The following is a 22815-nucleotide window of genomic DNA, read 5'->3' as shown; positions in this document are numbered from 1 at the left end:
GACTGCTAGGTCCAACTAAGAAAATATCTGGAGATTTTGAGAGTGAAGCTGGAGAGAGACCTCCCCATTCTCTAAAATAAATAAATAGAATTATAGCAGTGCAGTTCTCCTGAATACAGTCTTCATTTCATCATCCCCAGCAGCTGTGCTTCCACTAAATGAAAATGAACACACACACACACACAAAGCAGCCAAAACAATTTACAAGCACACACTTTTTTGTGATCTCATAGGGACAATTTACTTACAGGAGCTGATGAATGTAACTATCCACTGCATTTCAACCAACTTCAGACTAACAGGAAAACTAAAGGAGAGCAGTCTAAGGGGTGGAGTTTTCCTCCATTCCATAATCAAGTTCTAGTTAACTCCATTATACTATACACACTATGCTAAAACCAATGCAAAACAGAGAGACTGTACTGGCTTTGCTTTCTTTCTCATATGCTTTACACACTCACCGGGAAGAGCCACATGGCACTGCTTGCTCATTCCACCCATGCAGCTTTCCTCCAGCTGAGATTTAAAGGTACACACACAGTCCAAAACAGGCAGTTTACAAGGTGCTTTAAACCTGCTGAGGTTTAAAGGCACATTGTGGCTTTTGGGCGGGGTTCCCCCTACTGGCCAGATGGCTGGTGGCAGGAAGGAGCCTGCAAAACCAGGGGATTCCCCATTGGGACCTGGGGGCTGGCAAGCCTATTGAACCTAGGAATCCAGTTTTATCTCCTGTTCCAATAGACTATACTAGTTCTAAAGGATACCACCTAGTCAAGTGGTTATTAGAGTGCATATTAAAGCTTCTGCGAATTCATACATACATATAAAAACAAGGAGTTTGGAATCATATGCAAATTTAAAGGAAAAGAATCTACTCTTTGGCATTTGAAACAGTTTTGGAATTACACTGAGCCTGTTCACACATAAAATGATTTGTTATCCAATTCTAAAAAGCTACACACCCTGTAGCTCAAATACATTCTAGCCAGAGACAGATCAAGATGGGTAGCTGTGTTAGCCTCTCCGCAGCAGTAGAAAAGAGTAAAAGTCCAGTAGGCTACCACAAATTTATTTAGTCTTTAAGGTGCTACTGGCCTCTTGCTGTTATATTTCCTTAATAGACTAAACTGGGAACACAGGGAATGACGACTAGATTAAAAAAAAACCCTCACCATGCAAGGCAAACCAAACCAACTATAACAATATGGCTGTGTTAAGATTTTTAGATTTCTATAATTTTAGAATTTTAGTATATATAATAGCTAAAACATAGGAAAAATTTGCATACAAAACTAGCCCAACAGTATATAGTTTGTCTTACTCAAAACCACATTGTTATTAAAGAGATAATAGACCAAACCGGGTCAACCATGACTCCAAACAAATCCAAAAGCACATACTATCCCAGTCCTTATATTTCCTTAAAGCAGAGAAAACCACCACCAGTGAACAAATTCAAAAGATATCTATGGCCACAAGGAAGCCTTAGGCAAACAAAGAAAAAAGTCAGACACAGTTCTTAGAAGGCAATGAAGAACTATCGATAAAGTCTCACAACTCTGTAGCAGCACTGTGGTGGTGGTGGTGGAAACTCCACTTAAGTCATGGCTGACTCACAGTGACCCCATAAGATTTTCAAGGAAAGGTGTTCAGAGGTGGTTCCCAATTGCCTGGCTCCATACAATGACCCAGGTAGACTCAGAGGTCTCCCACCTAAATAAAGGCTGACTCTGCTTAGCTTCGAACATCTGATGAGATCAGGCTAGGTTAACCTGGATTATCTAAGTCATGGCAACAGCAGTGTAAATGTTCTCACCCCTTTCAGAATGTAGTAGCCCATTATTACAACTTTTCATATCTCCAGACATCAAATGCTATTCCCACCTGTGCAAAAAGCAGTAAAAAGGAGACAGGTGGCATGGTCCAAGAGCTGTGAGAATGCATTAATTAACCAATCAAATTCTGCCCAAGATTATGTCTATACAGTTCCAAAACCTTCAAGAGGCATAAGAGCCATTTCTATCAGCTACATCTGGCTCTCCAACGCTCTTCTTTCTTCCACTCAGGTGATCCACACTTTTGTAACTTCACTGCTGGATTACTGTAACAAGTTCTATATTGAAAATCCCCAGAAGACAGCCTGAAAACTGTAACTGGTCCAGAATGCAGCAGCATGATTATAATCAGGGACAAGCTAATGGGAACATATGCCATCCATTTGGAAAGCTACGCTGGCTGTCATTGTGTTTCCAAGTTCAAGGTACTGGTGGTTATTATTATTATTATTATTATTATTATTATTATTATTATTATTATTATTATTATTATAATTTGTGAATCGCCTCATCCAGGCCAATGTCAGGCTGTAGGCGATGCACAACAAGAAATACACATAAAATCAATAAAGCCAGTAATTTAAAACAGTTAAAGCCTTTCACAGTCTGGGGCCTGCATATCAAAAGCACAATTTCCTCCCATAGGCCCCTGTGAGCCCAGTATGGTTTTCAGACTATGACCTGATGGCTGTTTCTTCACTCAGGTACAGCCTGTTAGGTGGTAGCTTGCCTAGCATCAAGCAGTGCCAGCAGGGAGGGAAGCCCCCTTGATGGAGATCTTCAGGAGGCACAGGAAGCCTGGTTTGCTTGCCAAGGGTCTTGACAGTATGAACAGCATACCTTTTTGAAGAGTATTTGGGTTTTTAAATTTTTATTTGGTTTTATTTGCAAACCACTCAAGGAAGGGCAGGGTATACCTATTTAAACAAAACAATTTTAAAAGATACAGAAATTAGGTAAGATTCTGAGATTATCTTAACTTTACCATTTGAGCCATTTTGATGTTCTCAACAGTGCTAACTTGAAGTTCCAGCCAGGTTAAACAGCATACAGGGTTTTTTAAAAAATAAAATAAATTAAATAACAAACGCTTTTAGACATCGAGTATGCTATCTTGCTTAAAAATATGGAGTCACCAGAACAGAGTCTTGATATGTTTCTAAGCATTGAGTTGGAACCACAGAATGTTTTCTCAGTGGGATTTCCATTCAGATAGTGACATCCTCCCCCCCCCCCACACACACACACACTGCAGCCCAAAATGTCTCTGACATCCTGTTCCCAAGGGGATCACCTGTCCTCTGTGTGTAGCATTTCAGGGTGCATTTGGGGCTGCAATGGAAGGGGAGAAAATCACACTACAGAAAGAAATCCTTCTGTCTGCAGAAACACTCCACTGGATCCAAGGAAGGTATAAAAACATCTCTCAAGTGAAATACTATAGCACTATGCAAATATCTTCAGCTCAGAAAAGAATGCAGTCCATCGCATTAATTAATCTACAAAGACGAAAGCCTCATTCCAGTAAGAGTTTACTATAAGTTAATAAACTCTTCATTAAGTTTAAATTTAGTAGAATCATACGCTATGATCTCTATTTATCTACCTCTTTCACAACATATTCTATAAAATTCATATGTTTCAGATGCTGATAAAAAAAAAGTGGTGAGTAAAGCAAAATAAATCTAATGTGTCACTAACCATCTCTACATCTAGGTGAGACTGATCACTTTTCAATGCACTTCACTAGTTAGGAATTATAGAAATGATCCCTGAAAACCAGCATGATGTAGCTGTTAAGAGTGGTAGACTCTAATCTGGAGAATGACCATTGGGTATTTACCATGAGGGGTCCTTCTCCTCTGAAGATAGTAGGACACCTTGTGGGTGATTCCCAACCTATCAGTAGTGAGGCAGGACTAAATTTCAGCTTCCTGCTTCCGTTGGGAGTCACCCTCAACTCAGTTCAGCAACTCCTGTAAGCAGGAGTAACGTTCTTTCTAAATTAAAGACATAACTGGCATAACCATTAGAACTAGCAAGAAAGCAACGGAACAGGACAGAAACAGGTACATAGATGAAAAAACAAGGGAAATAGGAATATTTACACTTCTTGAGAGTTTATATTTTCTCCTGTATTTCAATTTTTCTCTCTCTCTCTGTTTCATTTATCTAGTTTAATTTAAAATGTCTGGAGCATGCCGATGGCAAGAATTAGAGGGTAGGGCCAAGGTGTCCTACTATCCTCAGAGGAGAAGGACCCCTCACGGTAAGTACCCAATGGTCGTTCTCCCTCTGAGGCGTAGGACACCTTGTGGGACATCTTAAAGCAGTGTCCCTAAAAAGCAGGAGGATCTCACCATTGGCATCCCTCAGAACATGCTGAAGCACCTTTCTTCCAAATGCGGCGTCAGCAAAATCATATGAATTAATCTTGCAATGTCTGATAAAAGTTGAGATTGAGGACCACGTAGCAGCTTTACAAATTTCCTCTACAGATGCCCTGTTGGATAAGGCTGTGTTCGTTGTTACGCTCCTTACCGAATGAGCTGTCAACCCTTGTGGTGGTGGAAGCTTTTGGGCTTTATAGGCTTCAGTAATGCATAAGCACAATACTTTACTAATAGCAGCGCTGGACATCCTCTTGCCTGTGTGTGGCGGTGATATATTTATGAATAAAGAATCTGTTTTGCAGCAATCCTTGGTTCTGTTAAGAAAACATCTTAGGGCTCATCTAACATCCAACTTATGCCACAACTTCTCTTTGGGATGTGACGGATTCAGACAAAATGACGGTAAGTAGATCTCGAGACCTATGAAATCTTGAATCCACCTTAGGTCTAAAGGTGGGGTCCATTCTGAGAACTACTTTGTCCTTGTGGAATATACAAAAATCCTTGTGGGCAGACAGTGCTCCCAATTCAGATACTCTTCTGGCTGATGTTATGGCTACCAGAAATATGACCTTCATTCTAAGGAAAGATAATGAAATCTCTTTTATAGGCTCAAAAGGTGGTTTTGTTAATGCAGTAAGCACCGTGTTTAATTTCCAAGTAGGAAATCTGTGCGACTCTGGAAGTAGAGACAGAGTGGCCCCTCTCAGAAATCTAGCGATATAGGGATGTCTAGCCAGCATAGTCTTGACTTCTTGATTTAATGCAGAGGCAAGTGCTGCCACTTGATGGCGGAGTGGCTGCTTTGAGTTCTGATGCCATACCATCCGGTAGAAACTGGAGAACTGCCTTCATCTTCATCATTAGCTTTCAACGGGCTAATCTGTTTTCTTCTGCACCAGCACACAAAGGCTTTCCAGGTCACGTTATATATACGAACCGCTGAAGGTCTCCAGGAAGCTAGTATTGTCCGTATCACCTGATCCGAGTATCTCATCTTTTGCACCTTTGATCTTTCAATTTCCATGTGGTCAAGTGGAACTACTCCGGACGCAGATGGAAAAGTGGTCCCCGATACAGCATGTCCTCTGATACTGGTAGAGTTAGAGGAAGATCTGTTGATAACTCCTGAAGAGCCACAAGCCAAGGACGTCTTGGCCAGTATGGAGCTACCACTACTACCTCGGCTTGGAGAAGTCTGATTCTTATCAACCTTGGTAATAGTGGTATTGGTGGAAAGGCAAATAATAAAGTCTGTGGCCACTTGGCTGTTAATGCATCTGCGTCCTCTGCCTTCAGATGAAAGAAGCATGTGAAGAAGTGTTTCAGTTTGTTGTTGTAAGGGGATGCAAATAGGTCCATCTCTGGTTGGCCAAAGTGATCCGCTACCATCTGAAAAACACTGCTCTTTAAGGCCCACTCTCCTTGATGTATTTGCTGTCAACTGAGCCAGTCCGCCTTTATTTTGGTAGAGCCCTTCACATGCTCCACTCTAAGTGACACTATGTGAGATTGCGCCCATGTTATCAGGCAAGATGCTTCCTTGAGAAGAAGAGTAGATTTGGATCTTCCTTGTCTGTTTATGTATACCTTCGCAGAGACATTGTCCGTTCTGACTAGAACATGGCAGTTGTTTATCCTTGACATGAAGTGGAGTAATGCCAGTCTGACCGCTCTCAATTCTAATACATTGATTGGAAGCTTGGTCTCCTCCTGGTTCCAGGTGCCCTGGACTGGAACATTGAGACAGGTGCCCCCCCAACCCGAGAGGCTGGCATCCGTGTAGATTTGGGTCCATTCGCTGATCCAGAACTGTTTTCCCTGAGTCAAATTGACCGTCTTTGTCCACCAACGTAGATCTATTTTTAGTTTCAATGGAACCTTCAAAGAACAGTCTATCTTTTTTGAAATGTGATATTGATAAGGCCGTAAGAAGTTTTGGAGTGGTCTGGCATGAAAACTGCCACACCAAATAACATCTATGTTCGCAATCATTAGGCCTTGTAGTGCTGCCAACGACATTAGGGAAGAATTCTTGCTCTGAATTGCTGACAAAGCTGCTTCCCTTATCTTTTGTGTCTTCTACAGTGGTAAGAATAGGCGATTCTGTAATGTGTCTATAATAACTCCCAGATGTTCTAGGAGATGTATTGGTTCCAATGAACTCTTCTGGCTGTTTATTCTGAAACCATGACTCTGCAGAATCTGAATGATCTTGTTGGTGTCCTACTGTGCTATTTCCAATGAGGGAGCTCTTATCAGGCTGTCATCCAAGTAGGAATGGATGTGGATTCTGTTCCCTCAACATGACAACTAAGTTGACCAACACTTTGGTGAATACCCTTGGAATCTGTAAGAAGTTATTAGTAAATGAATATAGCTGATAAAGCTTTTTTAGAAATCCCAGATACTGTTTATTGGCGAAGGGTTTTCACCACTCTGCTTGCATTTGCCTTTCAAAATACTTTGGAAATAGAAAAGCCTTGGCATGGGTTGCCTTTTGAGGAAACAATTCCATATCCCCTTCTTTGTGTTTTACTTTAGATTTCTCAACTTCCTCCTCAACATCAGGGTCATCATGGAGGTCTAGGGCTGTGAGAGTTCTAATGAGTCTAATTGATAGTCTTCTATTTTAAAAAAACGCTGAGCAGGTTCTGGTCCTTCAATGCCTAATTCTTCCTCATCTGAGAGGAATTCTCCTTCTTCTTTATCACTGGGGCCGTCAGACTGGTCATCTCCTCCAGATGGAGATGCGCCTTTTCCTCCGTTTGGGGAAGGAACCTGTTTTTGTGCTGCCTTGGTATTTACCCTTCCCTTTTGGCTTTCTAGGAGGTGAAAGTGATGATGATGAAGAGGAATGAGATCTGCGGCTCTTTTTGCTGCGCTTCTTACAAAAGCTCTGCATTTCTTCCCTCATTTGATCTCTGAGTACAGAGAAAAAATCGTTAGGAAGAAGCACAGGAACCACGTCTTCCTGTGCAGTACCTTGGGTGGCCTCTAGTTGGTCTACTCGCGGGTAATGTGTAATGGCGGCACTCAGTTTAGCTGCAGATTGGGGCCCCAAAACTAACGCTCTATTGGTCATTAAAAAGTCCGATTCACATGTCTCACTACCTCCGCTGCCCTGGGAAGGTTCGGGACGGCTTGGGGCCTGCATTCTGCTCCTCGTTGGGGCATCGATCTTATTGCGGCCTGCTTGGCGCGCTTTTCTGAGGCACTGCATAATGGCGGCAATGACAAGGAGGTCCCCACAAGCCGCTCTCAGGTCTTGCCAGCTCCACAACAACGCTGGGCACTTAATGGCTCATACTCCCCACTGGACAGGAATCCGTCGTCCTCAGAGTGCCGCATTTGAGAGAGCGCCCATGCCGCGTCTCAACCCCAGTAAGGAGTATATGTAGGGCGGTAAAATGACAGCCGGGCCGTCCAGCGCCGATTCCCGGTGAGGGAAGGGGAACAGTATAGCGTGACAGCCAGAAAAGGTATAGAGAAGATCAGATTAGATATAAAAGAAATAAGTAGTAAAGAAAAGAAAAATGTCAGAAATGTGAGTAGCTGAGGAACAGATAAGGATGGACGAATCCTATACTCGATGCTCTCCCTACAGAGGCAGGAAAAGAACTGAGTTGAGGGTGACTCCCAACAAAACAGGAAGCTGCAATTTAGTCCTGCCTCCCTACTGATAGGTTGGGAATCACCCACAAGGTGTCCTATGCCTCAGAGGGAGAACTGTGTTTGATTCAGCACTCCTCCAGCTGGGTGACCCTGGGTCAGTGACAGCTCTCTCAGCCTGCCAAAATAAATCTAGCTCGAAACACAGTGGTGCATAATGCTAAAAAGAGACAACCAGACAATCTTAGAATCTCCTGGCTATACTACACACAACACCATACAATAATTAATTAACTGCATCTAGGGAAGGAAAGACATCCCAAGTATGCAGACTTCCCCCATCCACATCAGTGATAGAGGCAACTCCTCCCAAGCAATGGGATGTTACCTTGCCACATAGAAAAGCTCTAAGCATGCAGTAGGCTTCACTTATACCTCACACATGGATGAATCCACCTTTTTAAAAATTAATCAGTTAACAACAGATTTTCACGTGAGGTTTCTGTACACAATACATCTGAAACAGCCTTCTGAGAAAGAAGCAAAATGTACTCCTATCTTCCTCTTTTATTTATAGAATGTTTCTTAGTAACCCTAGCAGAAATGATTATAACCAAAGCAACAAAATCATAAAATAAATAATAGATTAGAAGAGTAGATTGTAATGTAATAAATAGAATTTGGAATGTCGTTCTCTGGTCTGGGGACAAGGGAGATAAATCTGCACAGCCAATCACTCCACCTAAAAGAAGGTGCTGTAATGTCACCTCCATGCCTGAGAGCAGACACATGGCAGAGACTCAGTTAAGTACTCTCAGCATTTCGCAATTAAGGGTACAGCAATCTCCAATTCTGACATATTTATTTCCTTCATTGTTTTCCCCCAAAACTGAACCCAAACAAAGAAGAAAAAAGAACAAAGTTGGAGTCCAGTAGCACCTATAAGACCAACAGAGTTTTATTCAGAACGCAAGCTTTCATGTGCATGCACACTTCATATTCTACTGCTTCAAACCAACGTTGTTCTACTGCTTCAGACCAACATTGCTGCCCACCTGGATCTACCCTATAAACTAAGCTTATCATTCCTGTTTGATCCTTGAATCTGTTAAACATCTCCCTTCTGCTGTATTTACTGCTCACCCTCTACCTGTATGTATGGACTAGCAGTTTCCATTTTGTTTCTGTCTCTGCCTTGATTCTAACTGGTCCTTCCTGGCAGCTAAACCCCGCTTCCTATATGTAATGGTTGAGGAAATTCTGTTTCGCTGTATCTGAAGAAGTGTGCTTGCAAACAAAAGCTTATGCCTTGAATAAACCTTAAAAAGGTGCCCTGGACTCAAACTTTGTTCTGCTGCTTCAGACCAACACGGCTACCCATCTGAAAAAAGCAACAAAAGAAAGTAAAAACGGTGTTCCCTGCATGGCACTAGTTCAATTCTGTGAGAGCCCACCTGAAACACTAGGGAGGGACAGTGGCTAAGTGGTAGTGCATTTGCTTGGGAAGCAGAAGGTCCCAGGTTCAATCCCTGGCATCTCCAAAAAAGGGTCCAGGCAGGCAGGCATGAAAAACCTCAGCTTGAGACCCTGGAGAGCCGCTGCCAGTCTGAGTAGATAATACTGACTTTGATGGACCCAGGGGGGTCTGATTCAGTAGAAGGCAGCTTCATATTGGGGAGGGATGGTGGCTCAGTGGTAGAGCATCTGCTTAGTAAGCAGAAGGTCCCAGGTTCAATCCCCGGCATCTCCAACTAAAAAGGGTCCAGGCAAATAGGCGTGAAAAACCTCAGCTTGAGACCCTGGAGAGCCGCTGCCAGTCTGAGAAGACAAGACTGACTTTGATGGACAGAGGGTCTGATTCAGTAGAAGGCAGCTTCATATGTTCATAGTCAAACTGGTAGACAACAAACAGCCAGGTAAAAAGAATGTCTTTCTAGAAGAGATGTTTAAGACGTAGGTTGAGTACAAATTTAACAAAGTATAAGAATTCAACTGAACATACTAGCCATACCTCATCAAACTTTTTCTGGGTTAAATACAATAACTCAACTATTTCAACAGTACACGTAATACATTACACTTACAAGTTCTGTGCCATAAATAATAGCCTGTGACAAAACTCTTCACATCACACCTGCAGTAAAAAACCCAACTTATCTTGTTATTATCTAATCAAGAATACCAAGAGTGTAAAGAAACGGAAGATTGGTATAACTTACCGTGAAGCTTCCTTCTCGGTGGACTGGCAGTGGGTCGGTCCGACTACTGGGTATAGGCTCCTCCTCCTCGTCACAGGGTCGGGTGCTCCAATCGATCCGGAGGGGGAGTGGCCTATACCACCCAGGACGCGCCAGTTGTATCCAAGCCGCATCCCCCTAATAATAAAAATTTTCACCACCTCCCCATTCACGTACAGAGACGAATAAATGAGAAGATTAGTTTATTACAGTTCAACACACCATACAAATGGCAGATTGAAAGAAAGTCACTGTTAAGCAAAGCAAAGGTAACATCCTCCCCACAGGGAAAGCACCATTGCTCCAGGATCCATCTCCAAAACTCAGGAAGCCGCTCAACCCTTAACGGGCGGGCCGGACCGACCCACTGCCAGTCCACCGAGAAGGAAGCTTCACGGTAAGTGATACCAATCTTCCGTTCTCCGGTGGTCTGGACAGTGGGTCGGTCCGACTACTGGGACGTAACAAAGCTGAACATCCCCGGGCGGGACCGGCTTCCCTGTTTAGAGTGCATGCTGCAGCACACGCCTCCCAAAGGCCGCCTCCGCTGAAGCCCATTTATCCACTTTATAGTGCCTGGTAAAGGTATGTACCGATTTCCAAGTCGCTGCCTTACACACAGCTTCTAAGGATGGAAAGAACCGGTACACAGCTGATGTTGCAGCACCCCTTAGAGAATGGGCCGTGATCCCATCTGGAGGGGTTTGACCTTGGGCCTTGTAAGCCAAAACAATACACTCCCGTAGCCACCTGCTAAGGGCGGAAGTGGAGACCTGTCGTCCCTGCGACTACTTGCTAAATGAAACAAACAATGCATCAGACTTCCTCCAGTCTTTTGTGCGATCAATGTAAAAACTAAGTGCCCTCCTAACGTCTAAACAGTGCAGCTCCCTTTCCTTGGGAGACTGGGGGTTGGGACAAAAATTTGGAAGAACCAACTCCTGGGACCTATGAAAGACAGAATTAACTTTAGGAATGAAAGATGGGTCTGGCCTCAGCACCACCCTTTCATTATGGAAAACACAAAGCTCCTAGTCGACCGACAGGGCCCTTAACTCAGACACTCTCCGTGCTGTAGTGATACCCACTAGAAAAATTGTTTTTAGAGTCAGTTCCTTCAGACCACAGGAAGCCATAGGTTCGAAGGGACGCCCACACAACGCAGTTAGTACTATATTCAACTTCCACGAGGGGAATCTATGTACCTGTGGGGGCTTAAGGAGAGCAACACCCTTCAGGAACCGTTTAATGTGCGGATGCGCTGACAAGGACTTACGTCCCCGCACCCCCTGTATAGATGACATGGCCGCCACCTGACGCCGTAGCGTGCTGGTAGAAAGCCCCTTGTCTGCCCCTTCCTGAAGAAAACCTAGAATACCATTTACCTTCACCTTCATCGGATCCCACCCCCGTAAGGTAGACCACGAAGCAAAAACCTTCCAGGTGGTATTGTATATCCTATTAGTGGAACACTTACGCGAAGCTAACATAGTGTCCACCACTCTGGTGCTACAACCTAGTTCCTTGAGCTGTAACCGCTCAACTTCCAAACTGTAAATTGCAACATGTCTGGTTGAGGATGAGACATGCTGCCCTGTGTCAGAAGGTCGTCCCTCTCTGGCAGCCGCCAAGGAGGCTGAATAGACAACCTCAGGAGCTCCTGGAACCATGACCGTCTCGGCCAGAAGGGAGCCACCAACACCATCTCCGCCTTTAGTTCCACCACCCTCTGTAACACCCTGGGTAATAGAGGAAGGGGCGGGAAGGCCTACACTAGTCCCGTCGGCGCTGAGGGCATCGGTTCCTTCTGCCCTTGTGTCTCTGACCTTGGCAAAGAACCTGTCCACTTGGCAATTTTCTGCCGTGGCAAACAAGTCCACCGACACAGGTCCGTACCTGTCCACTATTAGACGGAAGGTGTCCCTGTGTAACATCCACTCTGTTTGGTCCAGCCAGCGTCTGCTGAGCCAATCCGCTAGCAGATTGTCCTTCCCTGGAACATGCACCACTTTGATTGACAGGAGATTGACTTCGGCCCACTCGAAGAGAACCTTCGCCTCGGCATGAAGTGATTTCACCCTGGTTCCTCCCTGTCGATTTACATATGCTTTGGCGGTTGAGTTGTCCGTTTTCACCAGGACATGGTGACCCCTCAGAACTGCCTGCAACCCTAACCGGATCGCCCTGAGTTCCAGGAAGTTGATACTGCGCTTCATCTCGTGAGGCTCCCACTGACCCTGGATCATTTGATCCTGTGAGTGAGCCCCCCAACCCCATAAACTGGCATCTGTAGTCATGCAAACCCTCTGAGGTTCGCGAAGCGGGTAACCTGGACTGAAAAGACCCGGGTTCAACCACCACTGTAACTGGGACGTCACCTCTAACGGTAGTGTCACCAGTTTGGGAATTTTGTTCCTTATAATCTCCTGAAAAGGCCGCAGAAAAAATTGTAGGGGATGAGTGTGGAATCTGGCCCAAGACAGTAGATCCTGAAAGGATACCATCATCCCTAAGACTTGTGCTAACTTCATGACTGGTACCTTCGGTTGAGTAACACCCCTTGCAGAAGGAGGCAAAACTTCTCCCGTCTCTCTGGGGTTAAGAAGACTCTGTCCACCTTTGTATTTATTTCCACTCCCAGATGCACTAGTATCTGAGTGGGAAGCAGATTGCTCTTCTCTAGGTTCACCACGAAGCTGTGAGAGCGCAACATGGTCACTGTCTGCTGCATGCCCTCCAAGCGTTGCTGGTGGGACACTGCCTTCACCAGAATGTCGTCCAGGGAAGGAAATAGGGCCACACCCCGCAATCTCAGCTCCGCCACCAGGGTCACCAGAATTTTTGTGAATACCCGGGGCGCAGACTGCAGACCAAACGGCAGGGCTCGATATTGAAAATGCTTCCCCCCGTAGGAGAAACGTAGAAAACGTCTGTGTGATTCCCGAATGGGAACATGCAAGTAGGCCTCTGACAGATCCAAGGAAGCCAGAAAATCCTGAGGCTGAATGGCTAGCAATACTGACCGTAGTATCTCCATCTTGAAATGTTTTGTCAGGATGAACTTGTTGAGCCATTTCAGATCCAGAATGGTTCTGAACTCCCCGTTCTCTTTGGGAACTAAAAATATCACCAAATAGACCCCCAAACCCTGTTGAAGTACCGGGACGGCCTCCACTGCCCCTATATTCCCCAAGTGCTGAATGGCCGACAACATTGCTCTGTGAGCAGATAAATCTTTTTTCCAGGGAACCCCTCGAAAATGGTTGGGGGGAAGAGAGTGGAATTCCAAGGCGTAACCTTGTTCCACTACTTCTAGAACTCACTTGTCCTGAATTGACTGATTCCAAATGTCTGTGAAAAGGGAAGGACGACCCCCTATTTTGTTTGTCGGCTGGTGAGAGGCATAGTCACTGGGATCCTCCTTTCTTGGAGGAATTTTTGGAACCCTGATCTGCCGTCCCAGAGTAATATGGTTTGGGATCACGCCCCTTCTGCTGCCACTTGCCTCTGAAGGGACGAAAGGAATCTGGTCTGGATGGTTTCTTCGAATCTCGAAAGGAAGGAAAGGACTTCCTGTTTCGACTCTTTACTCTTGGAAGGTAAAGCCTTCTTTTTATCCTTGTTCTCAATGAGGTATCTATCTAGACCCTCCCCGAACAACAAGGCTCCTTTAAAAGGCACCGCTGCCACCCTGGCTTGGGCTGCAGTGTCTACCTCCCAATTACGCAACCAAATGTTGCGTCTGGCAGCTACCCCACATGCCATGGCCCTGGCCGCCAGTTGCATGGTGTCTAATGAACTATCTGCCACGAAGGCAGCGGATAAAGCAATCTTTTTTTAACTCGTCCTTGAACTCCTTAGGAGCTCCACTGTCTGCTGCTGCCAAGATATTAGACCACGTGCACATTGCTCTGGCAAACAATGAAGACGTAGTGGCTGCCTTGATGGCCCAAGATGTCGCTTCAAACTCTTTGCGTAAGGCCTGCTCAACCCTCCTATCGCATGGATCCCTGGGTAAACCATCTGCGTCCATAGGAAGGACCGAATTGGAAATCAGGCTAGTTACAGGGTCATCCACTGTTGGTAACTTTAATCTCTTAGTAGCCTGTGGAATAAGCGAATAAAGTTTGGAGAGAACCTGTTGGTTTGCTTTAGGCTTAGTCGGACGTTCCCATTCCGCTTTGACTAAGGCAAAAAAGGCCGCAGGCAAAGGAACCCCTGTCTGAGCACTGCTCAATTTTGGCATCATCTCCCCTGAACCTGTGGAGAGATCAGGATCCAACTCCTCATTTTCTTTAGGAGTGGGTACAAAGTTGAGGGTCCTCAGTACTTTGGGAAGCAATTTTGAATAGTATTCAGAAGGAAAGAGCCTAGATTGAACAGTGTCAGTCTGCTCCTCCTTGTCTGACAGTTCACCCTCCTCCTCATCTGACTGCTCAGAGTTTTCTGATTCCTCAGCTGAGCTCAAGAGGGGGGAATCCAAACCCAAAGGAGGCTTGATCTTAGAGCGTCCTTCCATAGTGTCACTGGGACTAGTATCTCTGCCCCTTTTCCCTCCATCCTTCTTTTTTGGTTGTAGGGAAGCAGGGGAGTCCAGCTGCTGACGAAGGTCCTGTCCCAACTCTTTTAGCAGCTCTTTCTTAAGCCAAAGGACTAAATTTGACTTGGCATCCTCTCCTGTGAGGTCAAGATTCTGAGCCTCCTGTTGAGGAGTCAGAGCCCCAGACAGAAGAGGTAGATCACATTCGCTGTGTGAGTTGCTGTGAGAGCTAGTCGCCATTTTGTAGCTTCTCATGTCCCTATAAGGGAAGGAAAGGCAAAAGCAACTAAAAAAGAAGCGGGAAAAGGCTCAGAATGGAAGACAGAATGTCTCCGTTGCGCCCTCTTTTGGGCCTTTTGGTATCTTGCCTTCCAGTCAGGAACAAACCCCCTCAGAGGCCTCTCTCTCTCACTCCTTTGCCAAGCCTATACGACTAGGCAGTCCGAAGGAGAGACAACGCGGGCAGCCTGGGCACCCATCTGAAGCCCCGTGGACTCGCGCGCAGCCCTGTTGCTGTAGGGCGGCTTACCGCGCTGCCTCTGCGCTTGCCGCCTCTCTTTCCTTCCGGCTTGGTTCCAATCGCGACTGCGAGGGAACGAAGCGCTGCGGGCGTCTGCCGTTCGCTCAAGGTCTACTCGTGAGTAGACCCTGCAGACTGCCGCCACCGGTGTTGTTGGGACCGATCCCAACGCTTCCGGTCTGTTTTGTTTCAGTAATCCGGATCTTCTGCGCTTCTCAGCAAGCGCCTGGAGAAAAACCGTCCTGCCTCGTGCAGGGCCGGGAGAAGAACTGGCGCGTCCTGGGTGGTATAGGCCACTCCCCCTCCGGATCGATTGGAGCACCCGACCCTGTGACGAGGAGGAGGAGCCTATACCCAGTAGTCGGACCGACCCACTGTCCAGACCACCGGAGAAAATCAAGCACTTCAACTGTTTGGTTGCTTCATTCCATCTAATACAAAATCAGGGGGAAGCCTATATAAATTTATCAGTAAGCATATCTGTTGAAGAACTTCCCAAAGAGATGCCCCCAAACCCAAGCTCTAATTTAGTAGGTAAAATTAGAAATTGGGTTTGGGGGTATCTCTTTAGGAAGTTCTTCAACAATATCTCACAATGTACATGCAAATTATGAAATATTTGCCCAACACGCTTCTCCTAAAATAGTCTCAGACTAGATTCCAATGTCAACTCTGATATAAACCTCAATATCACCTACTATTCTGGTGTTTGTGTGCATACCTGGGTTGTTTTAACAAACACTCTTTATAGAATACATTTCCATATCGGAATTTGTATGTGTGTGCCTGGAGTTAACGTGCAACCAATATAGAGACTGTCACACAAACTCAGTAGTTTTGTTGCATGTATATATGAGCTACATTTGCAAAGAAGAAGGAATTTCCCAGCATATCAGCATATGAAGCTGTTTTGAGTCAGATTGCTAGTTCATTTATTCCAGTACTGTCTGCTCAAAAGCAGTTGTTCTCTCAGGTTCCAAACACAGTCAATGGTTAGAATATTAGATTCTGGAAAACCGAGGTTCAAAATCCCCACTCTGCCATGGAAGCTCACTGGTTACTTTGGTCCAGTCACACACACTCAACCTAACCTACCACACACAGGGGTAACTTCTCTTAAATGAGGGGGCTTGTGAAATACAAACTGAAAGGAAAAGTAAGGAGGGCCAAACTCCTTTGGGAAGTTTGGAGACAATACTGGAAGCTCAGATAAACTGTATACTGCAGGTTTTGAAAAGTATGAATATGTATTTTTAAAAGTCTGCATGATTAACAAATAAATTAATAGAAGTAACAGGTTAAAAGGATTCCTTTAAGCAGTGGAAGGCTAGTCCAAGTGAGGCAAATAAAAGGGAGCAAAGGCTTTGGCAAATAAAATTCAAGTCGGAAATCAGACAGGCAAAAAGGGACTATGAGGAACATATTGCAGAAAACGTAAAGACCAAACAATAAACATTTCCTCAAATACTTTAGAAGCAGAAAACTAGCCAGCGAGGCAGTGGGTCACTTGGAGGATCGAGGGGAGAAAGGATTATTAAAGGATGATAAGGAAATGGAAGAGAAGCTGGATGAATTTTTTTTTGCCTCTGTCTTCACTGTGCTTGCCCGAACCAGAACTGCCGGTTTCAGGAGGGGTGTCAAAAGACCTGAGTCAGATTGAGGTGACCAGGGAAGGTTCTACAACTGATGAACAAATTAAAAACTGACAAATCACCAAGCCTAGATGGCATATACCCAAGAGTTCTGAAAGAACTCAAATGTGAAATTGTGGCTCTCCTAACAAAAACATACAATCTATCACTAAAATCTGCCTCCATTCCTGATGACTGGAAGGTAACTAAGGTAACCAATGTTCCCTCTAAGCTGCAGAGTCTTGCGAGCAAAAATTCCACTTTGTGAGCTACTTACTGACATTAAAGTTGTGAGCTACTGCATAAATTAGTGTGCTCTGTGGCCATCCTTCCTGACCTAAGCCAAAAATGTGCCAGCTGGAGGCTAAAAATCAGTGAGCTAGCTCACGCTAACTCAGCTTAGAGGGAACACTGAATGCAACCCCGTCATGATCTGTGCTGTGAGACAGAGGCCTAGGGAGCTTGTGAAATGTGTGTCGCAGTAGGAAGAGACAGTCTATAATCCCCCAGATTATTGGTTTCAGCCAATCAGCGTCCAAGTAGGCTCTGAGGGGAACTGTTTAAAAACTCTCTCAGGAGACAGACGCTGTTCTTTCCTCCTGAGAGATCGAGCAGGCAGGAAGGCTGTTAGGAGGAAGCCCCTCACTCTGAGGGAGAGTGACAGGACAGTTAAATTCAGTTGCGTCAGGGACTTTATCTTTATGTTCCTTCACCCACGTTACTATAGCTTTAAAGCACCTTATCTTTCACTTCCCCTTTATTGATTTTCCTGTTTAAAATACACCTTTTTGTTGCTCTGCCTGGTCTATATGGCTATTTTCTTGACCAAAGCAAGGAATTGGAAGGGCTTGGGAGGGTACTCTGGGCCTTCCCAAGGGACCAATTCCAGAGTGGTGGCAGTGTCACCCCCATCTGGGTTATGACACCCCCATTTTTAAAACAATTCCAAAGGAGACCCAGGAAATTAGTTAGTTTAACACTGATGCTAGATGTTGGTGGAATCCATTATTAAAGACCAAACAAAAGCTACTGAGGAAGAAACAGCATGGATTCAGTAAGGATTCTTGTCTCACTCGCCTTTTAGTTTGAGGTGGTTGGTCTGAATCAAAAGAACAAAATTTGAGTCCAGTGGCACCTTTAAGACCAACCAAGTTTGTTTCCGGGTATAAGTTCTTGTATGCATACACACTAAAGCTCTTGTAAGTTCTTGTATGCATGCACACTAAAGCTCTTGTAAGTTCTTGTATGCATGCACACTAAAGCTCTTGTAAGTTCTTGTATGCATACACACTAAAGCTCTTGTAAGTTCTTGTATGCATACACACTAAAGCTCTTGTAAGTTCTTGTATGCATGCACACTAAAGCTCTTGTAAGTTCTTGTATGCATACACACTAAAGCTCTTGTAAGTTCTTGTATGCATACACACTAAAGCTCTTGTAAGTTCTTGTATGCATACACACTAAAGCTTATACCCAGAATCAAACTTTGTTGGTCTTAAAGGCGCCACTGGACTCAAATTTTGTTCTAAGCTTTTAGAGCAGGGGTGTCAAACATGCAGCCTGGGGCCCAAATCAGGCCCCCCAGCAACTGGCTGTCATCTGCTTCCTTCTCTCTCTCTTGCTTCCTTCTGCATAACAACTTGCCTTGCCAGGCTTGCTCAATTGCACCTCTATTTTCTCCACTGGCTGAGGCTCCCGCTTGTTGAGGAAGAGGGGAAGGCAGAGCTTGTTTTTCCAGGCTCTCTCAATTGCACAGCAGAGTTACTGAGCCAAGCCTCTCTCCCTTCTATTGGCAGAGCCCCCCCACAAAGTCCCCTGGGGAAGGAAGGAAAGATCCACAGTTCCTTTGCTCAGTTCCCTGGATCCCATGGGAGAAATACAAAGAAATCACTTTTAAGACCAACGAGTGCTAACATTTTAAGCATTTTAAGGGTTTTTTTTTAAATTTAATTGTGTTTGTCTGTGTCCTTTATAAGTTTATATCTCTTCTACCTACTCTTAAATAGATACACACATATCCCAGCCCAACATGGCTCGACCCAACAAGGTCTCATTTATGTCAGATCCAGCCCTCATAACAATTGAGTTCGACACCCCTGGTTTAGAGTTTCTTTCAGGGGTGAGGAAATGTGGACAAGGGTGACCCAGTAGATATTGTACACCTAGACTTCCAGGAAGTTTTTGATAAAGGTTCCTCATCAAAGTATAATCAGCCGTCATGGAATAAGAGGACAAGTCCTCTTGAGGATTAAAAATTGCTTAATTAACAGGAAACAGAGTTGTGGAACTCTGGCAGATTCCATGCATTCATGGTGGGCCTGTAATAAAATTCAAATTTTCTGGCATAAAGTACATTGGCAGATTCTTGAAATTACAGCTACAATTTCAAATGTACAATGGAAAATATGCTATTAAATAAAAGTTTAAGTAAAAAGCTGAACAAAGCAAAAGCAGAACTAATTACAATACTATTATCTACCACAAGACTCACCTTAGCAGCTAAATGGACAGACAACTCCTCGCCAACCATCCAACAATGGCATGAAAAAATCTGGAAGTGCTTTATAATGCATAAACTAACATATATGCTGACAAACTTCACAGATGTACAGTATAAAAATAGAGTAATAGCAGTGTGGTATCTGCTCATCACTTATATTGCGGAATAGAATTCCAAAGAACCATTATTACAAAAGTTTAATATATTTTTAATATATATATATATAGTTTGTCAAGTTATCTTATTCAATTTATTCAACTTACTTCCTATTATGTCTGTAATATTGGAAAAGATATGTTAGCATTGTGATTCTTGACATCAGTAAGAGTACAAATAATCAAAGATTTCAGGTTTTCACGGCTGGTAACATCATTAGGGTTTGTAGAATCTTTCGGGGTAAAGTGCCGTGTTGTACTGGAGAAAGTTTTCCTTCCAGACAAATAATATTTTATGTATTACTTCCTTTTATTTTATATGGATATTGCTGTGATAAGCTATCTTATTTCACTTATTTCCTAACATTATGTCTGTAATATTGAAATACAACAATAAAACAGTTGAAATTAAAAAAAACAACAACACAAACCAGGAAACAGAGTGAGTATAAATGGGGAGTTTTCACAGTGGAAGGTGGTAAGGCAGTGGACTTAGAACTAGGTCTGGCGCATTTTAACATTCATAATGATTTGGAGTTCAGAATAAACAGTGATGCGCCTAAGTTTGTGGATGGCACTAAGTTTTTCAGGGTGGTGAGAACCAGGGAAGACTGTGAGGCTCTCCAGAGCGATGTTGAGTCTGGGTGAGTAGACATCAATGTGGCAAATTAGGTTCAATGTGGGCAAGTGCAAAGTAATACACCAAGGAGCCCAAAATCCTTACTATAAATGTATGTTGATGGGGTCCAAAGTAGCAATAACTGACCAGGAGAGAGAACTTTCTAGGGTATTAGGAAGGGGGCTGAAAACAAATCAGCCGGTATCATAATGCCCTGTATAAATCTATGGTGTGGCCTCATTTGGAATACTGTGCACAGTTCTGGTCACCATTCCTCACTGGAAGGTGCACTGGAAAAGCTACAGAAAAGGGCACACCTTCCCTACGAAGAAAGGTTAAATAGATTAGGGCTCTTTAGCTCAGAGAAACAATGATTGAGGGGTAACCTGACACAGGTTTACAAAATTATGCATGGGATAGAGAAGGTCAAGAAAGCAGTACTTTTCTCCCTTTTTCATAACATAAGAACTTGTGGGCACTCAATGAAACTAATAAGCAGTAAGCTTAGAACTGATAAAAGGAAGTACTTCTTCACCCAAAGAGTAATTAACACATGGATTCACTGCCACAGGAACTGGTAGCAGCTACAGGCATAGAGAGCTTCAAGAAGAAGAGGAGACTGGATTTATACCCCACCCTTTACTACCAAAGGAGTCTCAGAGTGGTTTACAATCTCCTTTCCCTTCCCCACCCCACAACAGACACCCTGAGAGGTAGGTGGGGCTGAGAGAGCTCTCCCAGAACCGCTCTTGAGCAGAACAGCTCTGAGAGAATTTGTAGTTGACCCAAGGTCACAATCAACATGTTCATATGAAGAACAGGGGAATCAAATCGGTTCTCCCAGATAAGAGGCTGTGCTCTTAACCACTACATCAAACTGGCTCTGGAAGGTATTGAATAAACATCCGGAGCAGAGGTTCATGAGTGGCTATTAGCAACAATGTATAAATGGAACACTATGTCTCCAGCAGTGATGCTCTGCAGTCTTGGTGCTTGTAGGGGCAACAGCTGGAGGGCTTCAGGAATACTAACCATGCTAGTCGACCTCCTGATGGTACCTGCATTTTGGCAACTGTGTGCCAGAATGGTGGACTGGATGGGCCATTGGCCTGATACAACATGGCTTCTCTTATGTTTTTATTTACTTCATTTATAGTTCACCTTTCTTCACCATGGGGAGCTTACAGTGCTCTCTCTTCCTCCATTTTAATCCTGTAAGGTAGGTCAGGCTGAGAGAATGTGTGATTGGGCCAAGGTAACCCAGCAAGCTTCTATGGCAGACTACGGATTTGTATATGGGCCTCCCATATCCTAGGTTCAACTTCACTGGTTGTTGTAAGTTTAAAATGGGGGGGAGCACATTAATGAAAGCTGCTTCTGGTCCCTACTGGTGAGAAAATCAAGGCATATTTGAATAAATGAAACATCTCCTAGCCCTGCAGCCTTCGATTCTGGAAATACTGGGAAATGAAAACCGCACAGCAGGTTTAATAATACACTTGTTCCAAAGCTGCAATGCCGACACTAAGAATGCCCTGCACTGTGGTCTAGCAGGGGTAATTTATAGTGGGGGAGGGAAATATATTATTAAAGTCAAAACAATGTCATTTTCTTTCCACTGACAGTGAGAAAGATGGGCTGTAATTAGTTAAATACATTATTAATTGGTCTACAGCAGCATTCCTAGTTTCAATACTACAAATTAATCCCTTTTTCATTGTACTAAATGAACTGCTCCTTTTTAATTTTCAAATGCACGTGAAGAGAATACAGTAATGAACAATGAATATTGAAATGAATAATGGCTCATTACCTAATATAGACAGACTACCATGCAGAAAAATGCTTTGACTAGTATGGTCAGGGCTGGGTAATAGCAAGTGTACATCTGCTTCTAGTAAATACCTTCTCCAAATGAACTCGAAGATTCGCTCATAAAAAGCACATTCCCCATCACCATCCACATTAAAACCCTTGGTGGATATTCTGCATACCTTATCCTACCCTCGCCCGAAATGTGTTCCTAGTAAAAGGTACGCCCAACACTTTGCACCCCTACCGCATGCATTCTTTCTCACATATATTTTGCAAGGCAGCCAACACAATACCTCGCCTCTTTTACCTTTGCACTCACGTTTCTTGTGCTTCGCATGTTTTTTCCCCCCGCAAGGATTACCAGCCTCCCCGCACCCTGTCCTGACTTCCACCCCGGGACGACTCCCCGACTTCCTCTCTTCTCTCACCCGGAAATTCCCCACCCCTTCGTCTCCCCGAAGGTCCCTTCTCCCCTCCCACCGCGCTCTGCGATGCACCCCAGTGGAGCTGGAAGTGTGCTCCAACGTGCGCCCCTGTCTTCCTCTCGCCCCTTCCCCGCGCCCCCTCGGCCCAGGGCTTCCTTCCACCGCCGCCGCCGCCGCCGGGGCAAAGGCGGCCTCCCCCCGCTGTCCGGAATGCCCTCGGCCCGCGCGCTGCAGGCCCGTCCTCCTCGCCAGAGGCCTGGCGCGTCTTTGCCCCCCTCGGGCGCTCGCCGCGGCTCGGCTCCGAAGCAGGCCGGGGGGCGAGGCGAGGCGCGGAGGGGCGCTCCCTTACCCTGCATGCTGCTGACCGCCGGGTGCGCCGCCGGGGAGCCGGAGCCGCAGCCGGGACCGGGGCTCGGAGCCGCCATTGTGCAGCGCGCCGCTCGCGAGGGGAGGGACCGGGGAGGCGGGGAGGGAGGGAGGGAGCGAGGGAGGCTGCAATGCAGCACAAGCAGCGCGCCCGCCCGCCCGCCCGG

General features: G+C 44.9%; 1 protein-coding gene and 1 non-coding gene across 8 annotated transcripts in view; one reads left to right on the top strand and one right to left on the bottom strand.

Moving 5' to 3' along the window:
• The window catches only part of MAP2K4 (mitogen-activated protein kinase kinase 4), a 140033-nt gene extending 117312 nt beyond the window's left edge, over nucleotides 1–22721 (bottom strand). For 4 of the 7 annotated variants that reach the window (XM_060253367.1, XM_060253371.1, XM_060253369.1 and 1 more), the window contains exon 1: nucleotides 22632–22711. In XM_060253367.1, the coding sequence (XP_060109350.1) occupies nucleotides 22632–22707 (76 nt within the window). In that variant the 5' untranslated portion in view covers nucleotides 22708–22711. Of the gene's footprint in view, nucleotides 1–22164; nucleotides 22294–22631 lie in introns of those variants that run through there. The other 3 variants (XM_060253370.1, XM_060253373.1, XM_060253374.1) reach the window with 2 other exon arrangements.
• TRNAT-AGU (transfer RNA threonine (anticodon AGU)) lies at nucleotides 9516–9590 on the top strand. Its single transcript has one exon. It is a non-coding gene; the product is annotated as a tRNA-Thr (tRNA).
• Nucleotides 22722–22815: the final 94 nt, after the last annotated feature.

Source organism: Heteronotia binoei, chromosome 13, assembly GCF_032191835.1.
Source record: "Heteronotia binoei isolate CCM8104 ecotype False Entrance Well chromosome 13, APGP_CSIRO_Hbin_v1, whole genome shotgun sequence".
NCBI classification, from domain to species: domain Eukaryota; kingdom Metazoa; phylum Chordata; class Lepidosauria; order Squamata; family Gekkonidae; genus Heteronotia; species Heteronotia binoei.
The sequence above is the reverse complement of the archived record's forward strand: the minus strand, read 5'-3'. Positions and strand labels throughout refer to the sequence as shown.